The 12,553-nt window shown below is 45.4% G+C and overlaps 1 protein-coding gene across 10 annotated transcripts in view; it reads left to right on the forward strand.

Moving 5' to 3' along the window:
* Positions 1-12,553, forward strand: part of DOCK11 (dedicator of cytokinesis 11) — an 88,110-nt gene that overhangs the window by 17,625 nt on the left and 57,932 nt on the right. For all 10 annotated transcript variants that reach the window (XM_019290857.3, XM_039571926.1, XM_039571922.1 and 7 more), the window contains exons 2-6: positions 6,358-6,474; positions 6,695-6,784; positions 7,469-7,551; positions 8,647-8,716; positions 10,903-10,998. In XM_019290857.3, the coding sequence (XP_019146402.1) occupies positions 6,358-6,474; positions 6,695-6,784; positions 7,469-7,551; positions 8,647-8,716; positions 10,903-10,998 (456 nt within the window). The remainder of the gene's footprint in view (positions 1-6,357; positions 6,475-6,694; positions 6,785-7,468; positions 7,552-8,646; positions 8,717-10,902; positions 10,999-12,553) is intronic.

Genomic DNA, 12,553 nt, shown 5'->3' on the forward strand with positions numbered 1-12,553 from the left:
CTGTTCCAGGTGCAGCTGTGGTGTCTCGGTGTTTTCGTGTCTTCAGCAGAGCCAGGATTCCTGTCTGGACATTTTTCTTGTGTTTTTAAACTTTTTCTGGCCAGTGTAAAAGTAGTTTTGGCCTGCTCATACCCAGCTTTATCAACTGTTTTTCATCCTTGAGGTTTTACCATCGTACATCTGCTACATCCAGCTGAGTGCTGGGTTTGCAGCAGGCTCATGGGCACAAGCTCCCCATCACCTGCTGAGAGCTGCCGCTTTGCCACCCTGGTGATTTCTTCCCAAAATGTGGCTTTGCTGAGAAGCCCACAAACCTCTTGGCATCAGCAAGGCTGCACTGTGTTGTGACTGCTGCCATATGTGCTGACTCACACTGTCTCCCTGCTTGCCCTTCCTTCCCTGATCTCTGTTCCTACCTCTTCCCTTTCTCCTGGACTTTTGAATGCAAAGTCGTTGGGGCACAGACTTTATTCTGGCTTTGCAGAGGTTTATGGCAGTTCCATAAACCTTGGATGGCCAAGCCCAGAGTTTATGTTTTGTCATTATTCTCTCTTATGCCCAGCAGTCTGGAATGATTTGAATCTGAGCTTTTATAAATTGAGCTCTGTAGCCTTTCTGCAAGCTTGAGTGAGAGTGTGTAAGTGGGATCAGATGGCAGTGCAGGAACTGGGGTTGGAAAAAGTGAGGAGTCACAAATGTGGTACTAAAAAAAAAGACTCTCAAAGACCACACAATTTGAGTTTGCCTTGACCTGATCTTTGAATGCCTTGCTGTGGAAAAGCTTTTCTGTGGATAGAAATTGCTCAATTCCATATGCCCATATGGTTTGCCAAGTGAGTTTGCTCAGTTCCCAGGCATCATTTAAATTCTCTCATGTACAGTCAGGTTTCTTGAGCAAAATAAAAAAATGAGGACTTCTCTCTGCTGTTTTTGAGGTATCCTCACATTTCCAGATTGTGCATTGCAGTGGGGAGTGGTCCCTCTGCTCTGGAGTGATGCCAGTCTCAGAAGTGATGTGGTTTTAGCTGTGACAGGTGTGTCCCAAGGGTAGTTGTACACCTCCATTTTCCCCTCTTCTAGCTTTTAATTCTCCAAATTGACTTTTCCTCTCGTTTTCTATGTATTTCACCTACTTGGTCCTTTGATATTTATTTTAAAATTGGGGCTTTGCTTGGCTTTCCACATAAGTGCACTACAGAGTTGCAACAAATGAGGCAGCAAATAGATAGGCTGTAAAATGGTCGCTAAATTTTGGGGAACAGTTGTACACTCTGAGATAATACAGTTATATTCATACATGTGATCTGTCCTCTTCCTCCTTCTTTCTTCAGCTGCTCTAAAGAACCAGCACTTTTAAAATTCATCTCATTTGTGTCTCTTGCTGCTTTGAAATGTAGATGCACACACTGGGTGGGGCTTCATTTCTGAGGATGTGAGAAAAAAAATCACGTGCTGGGGGCTGCTGAACCTGTAGGTTTTTCAGTGGAAGGCCCGGAGGAAGTATTGCAGGGCAGGGTGTGTGTATCTCTGTGTGCTTGGTGGCCGTTGGAACCACGAGAAGTGAAAGTCAAGAGTGGTGCAACTCCAGTGCTGGGCTTGGCTTCTGTCATGCACTGGCAGCTGCTGAGGACTTGTGTCACTGCAAAGGGACCAGAAAATTGGTTACAAACCAGCCTGGTTTGTCATTTTCTTCTCTGGATATTGTTTTAAATGAGGGCTGAACGGACAAGACTGAAAATACAAAAGCTTTCTCACAGTTTTCCTTTGGCTGCTACTTTAAAAAAATCCTCAGATGAAAGATTTTTCATTCTGTACGTTCACATCACTTGGGTTGTATCTGTTGTAATTCTGGGAGAAATGGATCTCAGAAAAGTATTAATCATATATAACAAGAAAGTGGTGTGTTTTTATGGTATTCAGATGCAGAACACTGTAAGACAGGTGGCTACTGTTTTTCAGGCACTAAAAGTTTAAAATAGAAATGTTCTTTCCTATACTTCTCCACATGAACAAGCTGTCATTGTGAGCCTTTGTTTATAAAGCAAATAAAAGGAATTTTATATGCTTTGCAAAATAGATGCAGAAGGGTGACAATTTAATCTGACTTAAGTATCCCCCTCTTTGTTAATGGTAATTCCCTTGCTAAACCATTCCTTTGCTTTCTCTCTCTGGTGGTTTCTGTCTTGGGGAGGGTTTGGGCTCAGGCTGGCAGAGAGCAGTGGGTCAAGCAAGGCACGGAGGACAAGGACCTTACTTGAGTTTTCTCTCATGCCGGGCTCTTTGTGCTTGTGCTTGGCCAAAGGCAGAGCCTTGTGTTGGTGTTTGTGGGCATGTTTCTGTTGCAGCAATTTCTCTGAATTTCCTGTTAAAATGCCAGCCAGCTCTCTTGTGGTGGCGAGTCAATAGTCCAATACACAGGCTGTTGTTCTGCCTGTGCTGTTGTCCAAGTGGAGCCACGTGACCCAGCGTGGATGAGGTCTACAGCACAGCAGACAACCCTCTGCATGGCCCCATGCTGCGAGGAGCAGCAGTCTCGGGGCAGAAGCAGAGGACAGAGAGAGCAATGTGTGTTTTCAGGAGCAGGCTGGTGTGTGGGGCTTGAACCTGTGGTTTTTTAAAGAAGGGTGAGTGAGCTTGTCTGGGAGGATGCACTGCTCTCATGTTATCTTTGTTTAAAATCATGTTTGTTTTTCTCAAGGTATTTCCCTTGTTTTTTATCCCAGCACAGTGGGCTGCAGTGCTTTGGGCTGGATGCTGCTGCTGGGTGTGCTCCGATGCTGCATCCACAGGAACCACAGGAGAGGGCAGCTCACCCCAGCCTGCCCCTGCTGTGTTCTCAGGAGCTTGGAGGAGCCCAGGAGCATCACAGTGCAGTGTCTGCCTGCCCTGGGTGAAGAGCTGTTGTGTGTGTGCCACAGAGCAGGATACCTTTGGCAGCACTGCATGTTTTTTCCTGCAGAAATGGATTGATTTTGTTGCTGGACTGGCAGCATTTCTTTGTACTTGGGTATTGGCTTCCCCTGTGGAGGAATTTGTGGTTTCTAAGACTCTAATTACTTTAGTGTAATAGTCTTTCCTCTGGTTTCATAATGACTTTGGTGGGTACCATCTGCTGTTGTGACAGTGCTGGGCAGTGTGATCTGAGCCCAAGGTGGTGTGGGGTATGCACTTCCACCCCCAGGAAAACTAAGACTTTGAAATCCCATTTTCAGCATTTAAAGCTTTATCTTCAGCCTTGCTGGGCTGAAGGGCAACAAATATTTGGGATGGCTCCCGCCTTACTCCACAGGTCTGTTTGCAGGGACATGAACGTGCCTGGCCCCACTGGGCAGCCTGCACAGGTCAGGATGGACGGAGGAGTTTGTTTCCTCGATGGCAGGCAGGAGCCAGGCCACATCCTTCCATGAGCAGCTGCTTTGATAACAAACAGGTTGGCTTTAGAGACACGTCTGTGGTTCCTGTCATGTCCTATGGCAGCCTGGGTGATGTGCTGAGTGTGAGCATGGTCAGTGTAACACTGAACTGCAGGGAATGGAGGGCTGCTGTGTGCTGAGACGGGAAATTTGCACACCTTGGGCAAGGGGAGCCCTAGGGACTGTGTTTCTAACAGTTCCAGAGGAGAAATGCCTGTCTAGGTGCTGCAGAACCCTTCTCAGTGGCAGTGCACAACCCTTCATCCCTGGGGCATCAGATGCGTGTCACAGGGCCTGGTACTGGTTTGTCAGATATAGATTACAGCCTGCACCATGCATTTTTTCCAGTATCATTACCTACCACACTAGGGGGGCTGCAGTGAGTTTTTAAGGGGTTTTTTTCGTATTTGTTGTAGGCAGTGATCTGTGAGTTTTCAAACATCTCATGTGAAGATCTGGGATCCTTTTCAGCTCTTACCCTTTAGCTGTCATTGCATCCCGTGAGGATGACTGCCAGGACTTTATCTTGCTGGTCATCAGAGGTATTAGATCTAGAAAAGAAATGTCATCAATTCCCCAACTTTCAAAAAGGACACCTTTAGAAACAGAGTCCTAGTTTCAGGACCATGTTGCAAAATAAAAAAGAACTAAAAATACTGTGTGATTGGAAGGCCTGCATTCCCAAAGAGATGTGGAAGGCTTGTAGAGGGACTCTAATTTACTGTTACAGCTGCTGCAGGGTGAGGTGAGAGGGGGGCTGGTGTGAGTTCTTGGGATTATCGCGCTGCTTTAACCCATCAACAGCGCTGAGTTTTGCCAGGATTGCTGCAGTAAATCAGAGAGGTCGACAAAGATCTGTGTGTGTACTCTGTGGGGCCCTGGTGTTGTGGGGAGGACAAGCTTTGGGGCCCCAGACCTGCAAATGGATGTCCTGTTAATTCACGTTAATTTGCAGAGCTTGGCAGACTTTCAGAAGCGCACCATGCTATCCTGAAATAAGACTGGTGTTTCAGATGATTAACTGAATTCAATTAAGCATTTAATGAGCATGAGGCTGACTGAGAGTAAATGAGTTCCTTTTCTTTGTCTACCTGTTGGGTTTTTCAGACTCCTATTTTTCAGATGGACTCTTTCTTTTCTTATTAAAGCCCTGTACAGCTCAGGTCTTGGATATAGAAGCAAGAAGTTCTCTGTGTCCAGTGGGACTGGCAGCATTTGTCACCTCATTCCCGAATCCCCCATGGCTGAGGGAGCAGGCAGCAACCCCTGGATGCTCTGTCATCCAGCCTGGGCTCTCTGCTGACTGACCTTTGTCTTTCTCACTGGTAATCTGAGGAGTTGAGGTTCCTTTCAGTACTGTGAAAGAAGTGAAGCGAAGTTTTCAGAAAGTAGTTAAGAAGGAAACTTTTTCAGATAAGTGAGCTAATTCATGCTGGATTTCTGCAGCATGGAAAGGAGACATTTTAAATGCGAAACTGTCTGAGGCAGGAGGTGTTCCCTAAGTGCATCCCAGATCCTTAGGAGCCAAAGGTACAGAACATGCACAGGACTTTTGGCTAGGATTGGTTATGGAAGAGCAATGTTGACTTCTTTGCTTATCTCACGTGTCACAGAAAACGTTGAGTTGTTTGAACTCTTGGTGGTGTGGCTGTTTATACAGTGGTGTTATACAATGCTGAGCTTTCAGTCCTCATTTGGGACTCATTTTTTTAGGCTGCAGGTTGTGCTGTGCTGTGTTCAGCAAGAGACCCTTGGTCTCATCTTTAACTTTTATTGGTCTCATCTTTAACTCCAGTCATTGTGAACAGTTCGTCCCAGAAACGCCATTTGACTGGAAGGTAACATTTGCTGCCCGTGGGTAAGCATCTGATGTTTCTCTTCCGAGAGTGGAGAGCCCAAGCACGTTGTCCTGCAAGGGTGTCATGTCCAGAGGCACATGACATCACATGCTGCTGGAGGGGTTTCATAAACACTGTCCATGGCAGGGCCAAGCATCAGGATTTTGGTCAAGGTTCAAAACAAGGCAAAGTTGATGTGTTAGAATTTGGTTCCTGTTTTAATGTGACCACTCCTATACAGAGTCATTGGTTGGCTTTTGGTGTGAAGTTTGATTTTCGCAATGCAGTGCTGAGAGTCTCACTCTTGCTCATGAAATCTGAAGTCAGGTTGGGCAGCTGAGGTGGCATTTGCCTGCTTCAGAAGTTGTGTTTTTCTCATTTTGCTAAGTTCTGTTTTCTGGATTTGTTATACAGCCAAAATTGGTGCAATAGGGAATGTAATGAAGCTCTCCTAATAGTTTTTGCTCATGACTCCAGGGATTTTTGGAGAAGTTCCTCTTGCTTCCCTGAAATGTGAGTGAGAATAAAACTAGGCTCTAGCCTTTGGCTGTGTCTGGGGTGCAATTTATGGAGAGGGCTTTCCTGTCTTACTAGAGGGGTGCTGTTCTTCCTTCCATGGGCTGAGATTCTTGCTTTGGCAGTCATAGCAGCAGCCCTGCTCTCATCATTCCTAGGGGAGCACAGCTCTCATCTGCTCCTCAAACTAAACCAGCCCTGAGCTGAGCAGAGCCAGCGCAGGGGCCTGTATTTCTTCCAAGCTGTACAGATGAGCTGCTCAAACGTAAAGATGCTGGATCTTGCAGCTGTTAAAGCTATGGCCTGTCCAGGAGGCTTTCTTACTCCATGAAGAGATTAGAGACTGGGCTGAGACAGAGCAGCATAGTGCTTAGTTTCTTCCCCTAGCTTATTACTTAAAACTTATCCCCTCATTTCCCTCTCTGCAAAACATGCTCATCAGTGGTTACCTGCAGCACAGGAGTATCAGAGTGCTGAATAATGGGCAATACAGTGGTCACACAGTTTGAAATTAAGCACCAGAGGTTAGTTACTGGTTATTTTAGATGTTACATACATGTAATTTTTTTCATTACCTATTTTTCCTGCAGGAAAAAACGAAAGTGGTGGAACCCTTGGACTATGAGAATGTGATCCTTCAACGCAGAGTTCAGATCTACAGTGATCCTCTCCGGGACCTCCTGATATTTCCGATTGAAGATGTGTCTGTGAGTTTTCTCTGGCTGTTTCCCATGTTTGAGGCTCACTTGTCTCCCATCCTGGTTACCTTGGAAAATTTCCACCATTAACCGCGTGTTATTTTTGGCTGCATTACTGCCATAAAACTAGAATGACCCACTGGTGGTTTAGGCCCACCACATTTATTTAAAGTGAATGTCAAGCCCTGAAGATGGAGTTCGTGCTGAAAAAGTGTTCTTTTTCCTGCAGATCTCAATCATCGGCCGACAGAGGAGGACGGTCCAGTCAACGGTGCCAGAAGATGCTCTAAAGAAAGCTCAGAGTCTCTTTGTCAAAGAGGTAGGGGCAAAGTCTGTGTGACACCTGCCTTCAGCCCTTTATATCCCTTGGGCAAGATGCTCAGCTGTAGCTCCTGATCCACAGGACTGCAGATCACTTGGCTTTTCCTTTGTGGGAAGCACTGCCAAACCTGCTGCGCAGGAGGGTTCTTACAGGCGTCTCATGTGCAGAATGTCTTTTCAATGGGTGTTTTACACAGCCAAGGTGTGTGGCTTTGCATCACTTGCCTGACAAGGAGGGGATCCACAACCTCCCTGGAGCATCTGGAGTGCTGTGGGTTTGTTGTGAAGTGCTGCTCTCCACAACCATTCCCTTCAAGTGCAGTGGAACAAGAAGCAATGGTCGATGTCGAGTTAGACATGCTGTGTTTCCAAGGACAGAAAACTGGTGCTTTCCAGAAAGCAGTCTCCTCCCAAATCACTACTCCTTTTTTCAGAGCCTTGGAGTGATGTAAATACAAAATCTGTAGCTGTGTGGCAGGCCAGATGCTGTGTGATTTTTGTCCCTGTGCTGAAAAGGTTCCTTAGGAAATTCTGCATTGCTACATGAAACAAGTGAAGCAGCTTTGCCCACACCCTTCCCGCTTGTGCTTACCTCACCCTGCAGTGTGTAACTTTTCAGACTGGTGCCGGGCTTTGTTTTGCTTGGTGTAGCTTTCTAAGAGCTGTATTGTTTTCCTTTCAGTGCATTAAAACCTACAGCTCTGACTGGTACGTGGTAAACTACAAATATGAGGAATACTCAGGAGACTTTCGGATGTTGCCATGGTAAGTGTCGTGCTCCCTTGGAATGCTAATGTGTAGTCACAGGACTTAGCAGGAGCAGTCTGCCCTTTCCCTGACGCCTGTTCCAAAAGCAGCCTCTCCTCCAGAGATGTGTCACTGAAGATTAGAGCCAGAGGTTTGTGTTGTCATGCCATTGCCCCTCAGCTCTGTCAGGGAGATGCCCACAATATTGTATGGGTCAGTGCTTCACATCCCATCTACCAGTGTGTGCACAGCCCCTCCATTTGGGATGAGGACAGAGTGCAGCCCAGGCCTATGGCAGGATAAGTAGCGTTGCCAGTGTCTGCACATCCTGACCCAGGAGCATCGTTGTCCCGCTGGGTTGATGTTGCCTGTGTGCTACACACTTTGTTCCCATGCCAAGCAGATTCTCCTTGTGTCCTCAGTACAGAGAGGCTGATGTGATATTGCTGCAAATGCTGGCAGTGCTGGGGAGTTATGTACTTGGAAACTCTGGTCTGTGCCAGTGCTTCCAGCTCCAAAGCTAATTGGGGTTTTCAGACAGGCACATACATCTCAGATTTCTGCTGGATTTTTATTTTCTCTGTGATGGTGCCTGCTCTGTTCTCACTGCCTATGCTCTGGGCATATCTGGACCCCTGTCCAGGCTGCTTGTGTGCTGGAAGCTTGTTAAATGCTTTTTCTTCTTAATTGGATGAAGTGGGTCTGTTCTGAGGGTCTCAAGGGGATGTGAAGCAGCAATGGAGTAATACTGTTGATCAAATAATGTTAAAATTTGTGAATAATCTTGTTGTCTGATCTTGCTTCTTTTTTTGGTAAAGACGGAAGTTAAACTGGGGTGCTCTCTCTTTGTTCCATAAATGCAAGTCAGCAAAAACTGCAGAATCCAACAGCTAACAAGAGAAAGCTAATTACAGACTTCTTGTGCTTAATTTCCATGAAATGCACTCAGAACTTAGCTTTCCCCAGTTGTAAGGAGCTGTAGGTCTCTTGCAGTGTATTTTCTGTGCTCTGTAGCCTGCAGTTCGGCTGTTGCTTCTGGATCCAGCATCAGCTGCTGGCTCAGACAGCCATCATGTTCCAATCATTAAACATGAAAATATGTTGTGATTTCAGCAAATCCTTTAGGCCAGACAAGATTCCAAGCCATGTGTTTGAAATTGATGAAGACTTTGAAAAGGATGAGGTAAGGAGAAGGTTGGTTTTTTGGGTTTTTTTTTAATGTATTCCTGTTAAAAAGCAAATTTCACAAAGCAAAGCCAGAATTCAGTTCTTAGGAACAGTTTTTTGATGAGATGCTTTCTGCTGTGAAAATGGGATCAAAAGTGAGGCAGTGATTTATTTCAACATATGACAAGATAATCTCTTGCAACCAAGGGTCTCCTAAGTTATCTGGAAGATTAGTCATATTTCTCATGGCTTTTTCCCTTGAAACAGAGCATCGTAGGAAGAGGAAAGGAAGAAGACAGAGAGGAAGGCTTCCTTCAAAAGGAAGCCAAGTAGTTAGTAAGGAAAACTCTTCATGTCCAGAACTAAAACTGGGCAATCTGTTTTTCAACTCTACACTGTGATTCTGGGGTTTACCACATAACCTGCAATTTTTCATCAGTTGCTTCGACCCAGCTTGTTGACAGTGTGTCAGTCCTGCTCTGTACATACTGTGCCAATGCTGGGAGGCGTTTGCTTCCTCTGGAAGTTGGCATCTTTGTGCTCAGCTGGTTGTAGGGAAGATATGCAGCCCTCGAGCTCCTCTGTGGGGGTGGGCTGGGGGCTCTGCCAATTGGGACATCTCAGATCTGGTGATTATTTTGGATGGTGCAGATGCCATGTTTCCTGCACATGTATATCGCATTTGCTACAGAAGGGATGGGCAGCGCTTTTCTGTTTCAAGTACCATATGGAGATTAATCCATGCTCGTGATATTAGGAAGTTTTTGTTTACAGAGGGAAGGATTTAGTCCAGCTGTTTAAAATTCCCATGTTACCAAGATGTGAGGAACTTAGAGAGGCAAAGGGAGCTTTGTTGCAGAGCTCAAGATTTGGAGGGACTGTTTTGTGCACATTTCTGAAATTATCGGGGTATGTCCCAGCACACCTCAGGTCTGGACTGCATTGGCTTCTTTATAAATGGAAATGTTTTGTCAAGTTTGGCCTTAATCTTTTTTTGGCTATGTTGTTGGTTTGCATTACGTCAGTAACTTGAGGTGCTGCCTCTTTAAAAATATCTGCTCTGGGCTGGAGACATTGCTGTGCACTGTTACCAGCATGCTTCCAAAAAAGCAAAAGGACAAAAATATATTACCAAAATTTGGAGACCTTTCTTCTTCTGGCCAGTGTCTCAAATATTCAAACAAGAGAAGTTACTGAGGTTTGTTGTGGAAGAGTATTCCAAGTGCTTTCATGGATGTTTTGACGTTTATATCTTTTGTCATGGCCATATCTAAAGGATTCTGTTACAGTTTCCTGACAGGGCATTTGCATTAGAATTGTGTAATGGAAATTCAAGTAAAAGAAATCTCTTGATGAAAAAAGGCGAACCATTATAAAGGACAAATCATGGGTTGTTTCACCCAGGGAAACAAAATATCAGAAAATTTACTCTGGAAGTTTGATATGCAAAGAGTGAAAACCTGCCCTTTCATGGCTCAACAGAGGCAGGCTAGGGCTGCCTCTGCTGCTGAGTCACTGGAAGCCCCAGGATGAGATTTTTTCATCACTCTGGGCTCTCATTTCCCTCCCCAGTGGAGGTCATGGTTAAGTATGAATAGAGAGCCATTCTCTCTTTCTGGGACCATGGGACAGGAGCAGATGGAAACCCCATCTGGTGTGCCAAGAGCAGCCTGGTTGGGTCACTTGAAACTTTGTGGTTTGATAAATGTGAAATCAGCCAGTTTATGTTTCAGTTATTGGAGTTTGGTGGCTTTTGCTGAAATTTAAAATGTGAGAATGACAAAAGGAAATGACAGAATAAGTTTGGAGTTTTGCATTTTGCAACTTCCTAAACAGACCATCTTGAAAATTTCCATCTTCCCCAGGTTTTGAAATACTGCATAAGAACCAACAGGCATTGCCTCATTGCAAAATCACTGTGCAGCCCTATCAGAATAGATGTAATCTTTCTTTTTTTAAAGGTGACCCAATCTAGCCCGCTTTGCCTCTTTATTGGAAAGGGATATCCCTGATTTTTTTTTTTTGTGATAGCACTGTATGCGTAGCTGTATCTGTAACACATACATTCTACATGTCACTATATTGCTGTAGTTAAAATGGTATTGCTTTCCAGGGTGGACAAATCCCTTTGTCCAAGGGGAATTTCCTGTGGAAGACAGTTTACCTGACCTCCTCTTTTTCTTATTGTTTGCTGTCTTTCAGGATTCCTCTTCCCTGTGCTCCCAGAAGGGTGGTGTAATAAAGCAGGGCTGGCTGCACAAAGCAAATATCAACAGCACCATCACTGTTACCATGAAGGTGAGTTTGGTCCAGTTACTCAGGAACAAGGCATGAGGTGAAGTTCAGCCCACTTCTCCAAAGCTCCCAGGAGCACAATGGGTGGGTTTGGGTTTGGATGGGCATCTGCCCCTCTTGTATCCCATGATGGACTGGAAAACCTGGTCTGGCAACAGTTTTTGACCCTCCCCTGCCCAGCATGTAAGACTGATGCACTTTGGACCACGACAGGCAAGCTGACCAAAAAAGCGAAACATGTTCTAGTAAAGCAAGATTGTTTTCTGGATGAGCAGCTGAGGCCCAGGAGGGGAAGGCAACCAGGATAAGTGGAACAGCTGCCCTGCAAAGATAGCTTTCTGAATTGATAGTTTCCTTGCTGGTTGGAAATGTGTAGAGAGGCCAGCTTTAAATTAAAATGATAAATCTTTGCTTTTAAAACAGGGGTGATATTACTGCAGAGATGTAGCATTACTGACCTAAAAGCAACAGCTGCCTTGTCTCCTGTTCTCCGCTCTTCGTCATGCGATGTGACATTGCTCAGACTGTACAGAGATTTTTAATAGTTCCACAACAGGTTTTTGCTATGGCAGTGAGCTTGTCTGCTGTCCCACCATGCAGCTGCCTTGTTACAGCATAGAGAGATTGTTAGGGAGTTATGCTCAATGGTACAGCTGAGAGATGGCTGCAGCAAGGCTGCTTTGTAAGGATATATTAAAAAAACTCAAAAAGCCTAATTGTTCCAAGGCTTGATTCAATGAGTTATGCTTTCAGGAGAAAAGGAACAGGACTGTTATTAGGGTTAATTTTGAGTTTTAAAATGGGCTTGAAGGCGATAGACAGAACAGGATTTTCTGATCCTCTGCTTTTCCAATCATGGTTAAAGCAACTTTTTTTTCCTGAAACTTCTGGAGGAGGTATCATACATGCTCAAAGTAATCAGTTGGGTCTGTTCTAGTCTGAGCCTCTGGTGGTATTGGTCTCAGTGCCCTGCACCTCAGACCTGCCTTTCAGAGACATTATCTGAACTACACTGGCTTCAGTTCAAATAATAAGATCCAGAGTCTCCAGTGAAACTCTGATACCAAGGTCCTGAGAATCAGTAGCCATTCTCTTTGCTGTGTCTTACAAAACATGTCTAAGGCACAGGTGAGAAAGCTGAGGACTTCGACCATCTTCAGCCTTGTCACCACTTGGAGATGCTGCTGTGATATGTCCATCTTGTGGATGCTGGTTCTTTGACTGCTGAGCTGTTGGTGCCTCACACTGTTGCTAAGCGTGTGCAGAGGGTGTTTCGTGGAGAGCTGAACCACAAGCAAACTCTCATTAGGCTAAAGCTGCCACTCTTTATTTCAGAGCAGCCTTTCCTTTGCGGAGAACTACCCTGGTTTGGCTCAACTCTCCCTGTCTGGTTTGCAGCATGTTGGTGGCCTGCACTGCAACCATGGCATCAGGATTGTCCTTTTGTCCTTCTCTGCCCAAATGCACTTCCCCAGTTCTCTAGCCATCCCTCTGCAATCTCAGTGCTCACCAGCAGCACCTGTAGCCTGATCAGAGGGGATGTTCCCTCTGCTCCCAG

The sequence above is a fragment of the Corvus cornix genome, chromosome 4A, assembly GCF_000738735.6.
Source record: "Corvus cornix cornix isolate S_Up_H32 chromosome 4A, ASM73873v5, whole genome shotgun sequence".
NCBI lineage: Eukaryota > Metazoa > Chordata > Aves > Passeriformes > Corvidae > Corvus > Corvus cornix.